The 5,000-nt window shown below is 56.5% G+C and overlaps 1 protein-coding gene across 2 annotated transcripts in view; it reads right to left on the reverse strand.

Annotated features, from left to right (window-relative positions):
- The window catches only part of LOC130381242 (tyrosine-protein phosphatase non-receptor type 12-like), a 38,055-nt gene that overhangs the window by 13,047 nt on the left and 20,008 nt on the right, over positions 1-5,000 (reverse strand). For both annotated transcript variants that reach the window (XM_056588728.1, XM_056588729.1), the window contains one exon: positions 3,295-3,380. In XM_056588728.1, the coding sequence (XP_056444703.1) occupies positions 3,295-3,380 (86 nt within the window). The remainder of the gene's footprint in view (positions 1-3,294; positions 3,381-5,000) is intronic.

A 5,000-nucleotide genomic window follows, 5' to 3' on the forward strand; every position in this document is an offset into this window, starting at 1 on the left:
CAGGTTAGGGGTGGAAAGGTGATGATCCCATTGTCCTGGGACACACACACACACACACACAAACACACACACACACACGCACACACACACAAACACACACACACACACACGCACACGCACAAACAGTTACTAAAAATAGCCAGAGGCATTGTGTGCTTTATGTCGTTGACACACATGTGCTGCCGTCAACAGTCGGCCCGCCCCACGCTGACCTGCTTTGTTTACTGTGTCTACAGCTGAGCCACGCGGCTGCACCGTCTCCATGGCGACCAGCGTAACATAGGTTAACGCTGTGGGTCATGTGGGAAGCCGTTGATTGGTCGATGCACGTCCAATAGAAAATGGTGTACATTTATTTGAATGGCACGTCGCGCTTCATTCTAAAATATATTTTAACATAACACGTTTAAACCCGGAACCAATCGCAGGCCTCTTTGAACGTGAATTCCTAAGATAAGCCGTGGGAGCTTATCATCCAAGTTTGTTGTTAGCTTTTATGATGCAGAGCTAATTATAGCCGACCTGAGTAGCCGCGGCTAGCCTCCCCAAACAGCCTTGCTAGCTAGGTGTGGCTAACTCCGCCGCACAGCCAGACGCCGCGCTCCTTGGCTTTAACACGACGATCCACAAGGATCTATCTAGAGGTGGATAGTATAATATAAAGGCTGTACACTTTAAATAGATATCAAACACCTCTCTGTTTCTCCCCCAGTGTGAGTGTAAGGGTAAATACTGCATTTGAATAGGTGATATATAGTGGACCAGGTAGGCAGCGTGCTTAGAGGCAAAGCAGAACTCTTAGGTCAGCTTTGAGTTTGGGTGGGTAGATATCCCATCCCTTAAAGCTAAATATCTCAACCCCAAGAGTGTTGGTATAGGATACTTCAGTCTCAGCGTGACCTTTAAAACAGAACAGGATCAGGTGAGCTTGCATCTGCCAGCCACCTGGGAGAGACCGTCGCCGGCACAGAGCTGAACACTTGGGAGAGACCGTCACGGCACAGAGCTGAACACCTGGGAGAGACCGTCGCCGGCACAGAGCTGAACACCTGAGAGAGACCGTCGCCGGCACAGAGCTGAACACCTGAGAGAGACCGTCGCTGGCCCAGAGCTGAACACCTGGGAGAGACCGTCGCCGGCACAGAGCTGAACACCTGGGAGAGACCGTCACGGCACAGAGCTGAACACCTGGGAGAGACCGTCACGGCACAGAGCTGAACACCTGGGAGAGACCGTCGCTGGCCCAGAGCTGAACACCTGGGAGAGACCGTCGCCGGCACAGAGCTGAACACCTGGGAGAGACCGTCGCTGGCACAGAGCTGAACACCTGGGAGAGACCGTCGCTGGCCCAGAGCTGAACACCTGGGAGAGACCGTCGCTGGCCCAGAGCTGAACACCTGGGAGAGACCGTCGCCGGCCCAGAGCTGAACCAGGACATCCGACGCACGGCTCCAATCATAACAGCACACCTTAACGTCTGAATGCAGACCCCATACAGAGGAGAGCTGCTCACAGCGGTACGTCTCCAAACGAGCGTTGTGCGACTAAGAGGTACTTCCTGTGACTCGCTGAGCAGCGGCGGAGCCTCTAGGAGAGCGGGGGCCCGTCGATGAACCCCAGGGCCGGCCCGGGGTTCTCTGGGCCGCTGCTGAGGGAGTCCCTCCAGGGGGGGCCACAGGCCAACACGGTGGGGGGACGCCCACCTCCACGCACGGGGGCTCTGTCTGTGTGTGTGTGTGTACATGTACTTGTGTGCGTCTGTGTATGTGTACACGTGTGTGTCTACATGTGTGTGTGTATCTGTGTACATGCACGTGTGTGTGTGTGTTAACATGTACACATGTGTGTGAGTGAGTGACCTTGAGGCCAGCATCATGGCTGTTCCTGTGGTCCCCCCCCCCCCCCTGCTGTCATCAGGGGGGGGGGGGGTTCCCAGGGAGCGCAGGCAGTAAAAATAGCCCCTCTGTCACTGGAGCGCTGGGTGCTTAAACTAGGCCATGACACTATCTGTGGAGACACAGCGGATACCAGGGGGGGGGGGGAGGAAACGGGGGGGAGGGGGGAGGGAGGGAGGGAGGGGGGGGGGGAGGGGGAGGGAGGGGGGGAGGGAGGGGGAGGGAGAGAGACGTGTGTGACAGAGAGCGAGGAAGGTCAGATCTGTATACAAGCTGAACAATTTAAAATCCCCCCACCCACACCTCTGGAAATATGTCTACCCCCTTCTTTGAGAGTTAAACTAACTCAGTCCCCCTCTCTCCCTCTCTCTCACTTTCTCTCCCCCTCCCTCTCTCCCCCCCGCCCTCTCCCCTCCTCCCTCCCCGCCTGATGGAAGCCCATTGGCTCTCATGAACGAATCACCGTTAACCGGATTTGGAAACAAACAGATATGCCGACGGTGGGCTGAGGCAGCCCTCTGCAGGTTAGAGAGGGGGGGGGGGGGGGGGGGGGGGCTGAGGCAGCCCTCTGCAGGTTAGAGAGGGGGGGGGGGGGGGGCTGAGACAGCCCTCTGCAGGTTAGAGAGGGGGGGGGGGGGGCTGAGGCAGCCCTCTGCAGGTTAGAGAGGGGGGGGGGGGGGGGGGGGGCTGAGGCAGCCCTCTGCAGGTTAGAGAGGGGGGGGGGGCTGAGGCAGCCCTCTGCAGGTTAGAGAGGGGGGGGGGGGGGGGGGGGGGGCTGAGGCAGCCCTCTGCAGGTTAGAGAGGGGGGGGGGGGGGGGGGGGGGGGGGCTGTAATGAGTGATATGAATGAGTCTGAGGCAGCCGGGAGGAAGAGGCTTCTTCCACCTCAGGCCCTGTCGCAGGGAGGGAACACGGTACTGCAGGCAGTATAATACTGCGTGGTTTGATGTTTTAGAACATCTTTAATCTTCTCTTAGGGACACCTGCAGACGCATCCGAAAATGGATGCACTATGAATCATTAAGTGACCACGATGTGTGTGAGACCAAGGCGACATGATGAGATACTGGCTTCTCCGAAACCCCGGCCGCAGCCAGAATATTCACATTCTGGTCGTGGAAGGAGAGGAGTTACTTGTCAACTTCCTCTTTTCTTTCGTAACATTTAAGGACATGTGTTTCAGCCCTCTCCCAGGTCTAACGCGGTCACTGTTTTGAGGGCCTTGAGGGAAGTGCACGTTAAAAAGCTTTGAATCCCTTCAAGCGTTTGTCAGCAGTGTGCTTGGATTGCGCTGGACGCAGGATCATTCAACTCAAACCTCAGGATAAATGAATAGGTAGTGTGACAGACGGATCAGGCCGTGTCCTAGAGGTCAGAGGTCAGCCTGAAGGTGTGTTACCTGCGAACCCGAGGTGGTTTTGGGGGGGGCGTGTCCCAGCGCTCCTCGTCTGATTGGTGGCAGATCTTATCCGGACTGCTCTCGACCTGCACACACACAGACCACACATCTCTCAGTTCCCACAGGGTGGATTCTTTAAAAAAATTGACATTTAAAGTAGTTCCACAAAGTCGTGTGTTGAAGAATTGCTGGGAATCACCGACAATCAGCTTCTCAGTTCTACATAACAGCACCAACTCTGAACAACGCGTGACACATTAACATGCAGAACCAGGATCTTCCTCTTCCATCAAGGCCTGAAAGGGATCCAACCCGATGCTTTGAGCCGGGTTTGGACCCGGGGTTTGGACCCGGGGTTTGGACCTGGACCTGTTCCTGGGCCAGTGGTGAAGTTGAATACATGCAGCGCTTGCTTTGGACTCGCGTGTGTGACGATGTTTCCCTTCGTAGCGGACACAGACTTTTCATTTTCCCCGGACTGCCTCCCCCCCCTGACTGGTCTCTCTCCTGCCCCCCCTGACTGGTCTCTCTCCTCCCCCCCTGACTGGTCTCTCTCCCCCCCCCCCTGACTGGTCTCTCTCCTCCCCCCCCTGACTGGTCTCTCTCCTCCCCCCCTGACTGGTCTCTCTCCCCCCCCCCCTGACTGGTCTCTCTCCTCCCCCCCCTGACTGGTCTCTCTCCTCCCCCCCTGACTGGTCTCTCACCCCCCCCCCTGACTGGTCTCTCTCCTCCCCCCCCTGACTGGTCTCTCTCCTCCCCCCCTCACTGGTCTCTCTCCCCCACTGACTGGTCTCTCTCCTCCCCCTCTCACTGGTCTCTCTCCCCCCCCCCCCCTCACTGGTCTCTCTCCTCCCCCTCTCACTGGTCTCTCTCCTCCCCCCTCTCACTGGTCCCTCTCCTCCCCCCTCTCACTGGTCTCTCTCCTCCCCCTCTCACTGGTCTCTCTCCTCCCCCCTCTCACTGGTCTCTCTCCCACGCCAACGAGGGGAAATCTGAGACACACCTCATACAAGACCGTCACATCAGAGGGTCGGTCTGTCTGTCTGTCTGTCTGTCTGTCTGTCTGTCTGTCTGTCTGTCTGTCTGTCTGTCTGTCTGTCTGTCTGTCTGTCTGTCTGTCTGTCTGTCTGTCTGTCTGTCTGTCTGTCTGTCTGTCTGTCTGTCTGTCTGTCTGTCTGTCTGTCTGTCTGTCTGTCTGTCTGTCTGTCTGTCTGTCTGTCTGTCTGTCTGTCTGTCTGTCTGTCTGTCTGTCTGTCTGTCTGTCTGTCTGTCTGTCTGTCTGTCTGTCTGTCTGTCTGTCTGTCTGTCTGTCTGTCTGTCTGTCTGTCTGTCTGTCTGTCTGTCTGTCTGTCTGTCTGTCTGTCTGTCTGTCTGTCTGTCTGTCTGTCTGTCTGTCTGTCTGTCTGTCTGTCTGTCTGTCTGTCTGTCTGTCTGTCTGTCTGTCTGTCTGTCTGTCTGTCTGTCTGTCTGTCTGTCTGTCTGTCTGTCTGTCTGTCTGTCTGTCTGTCTGTCTGTCTGTCTGTCTGTCTGTCTGTCTGTCTGTCTGTCTGTCTGTCTGTCTGTCTGTCTGTCTGTCTGTCTGTCTGTCTGTCTGTCTGTCTGTCTGTCTGTCTGTCTGTCTGTCTGTCTGTCTGTCTGTCTGTCTGTCTGTCTGTCTGTCTGTCTGTCTGTCTGTCTGTCTGCCTGCCTGCCTGCCTGCCTGCCTG

This window comes from Gadus chalcogrammus, chromosome 4 (assembly GCF_026213295.1).
Source record: "Gadus chalcogrammus isolate NIFS_2021 chromosome 4, NIFS_Gcha_1.0, whole genome shotgun sequence".
NCBI lineage: Eukaryota > Metazoa > Chordata > Actinopteri > Gadiformes > Gadidae > Gadus > Gadus chalcogrammus.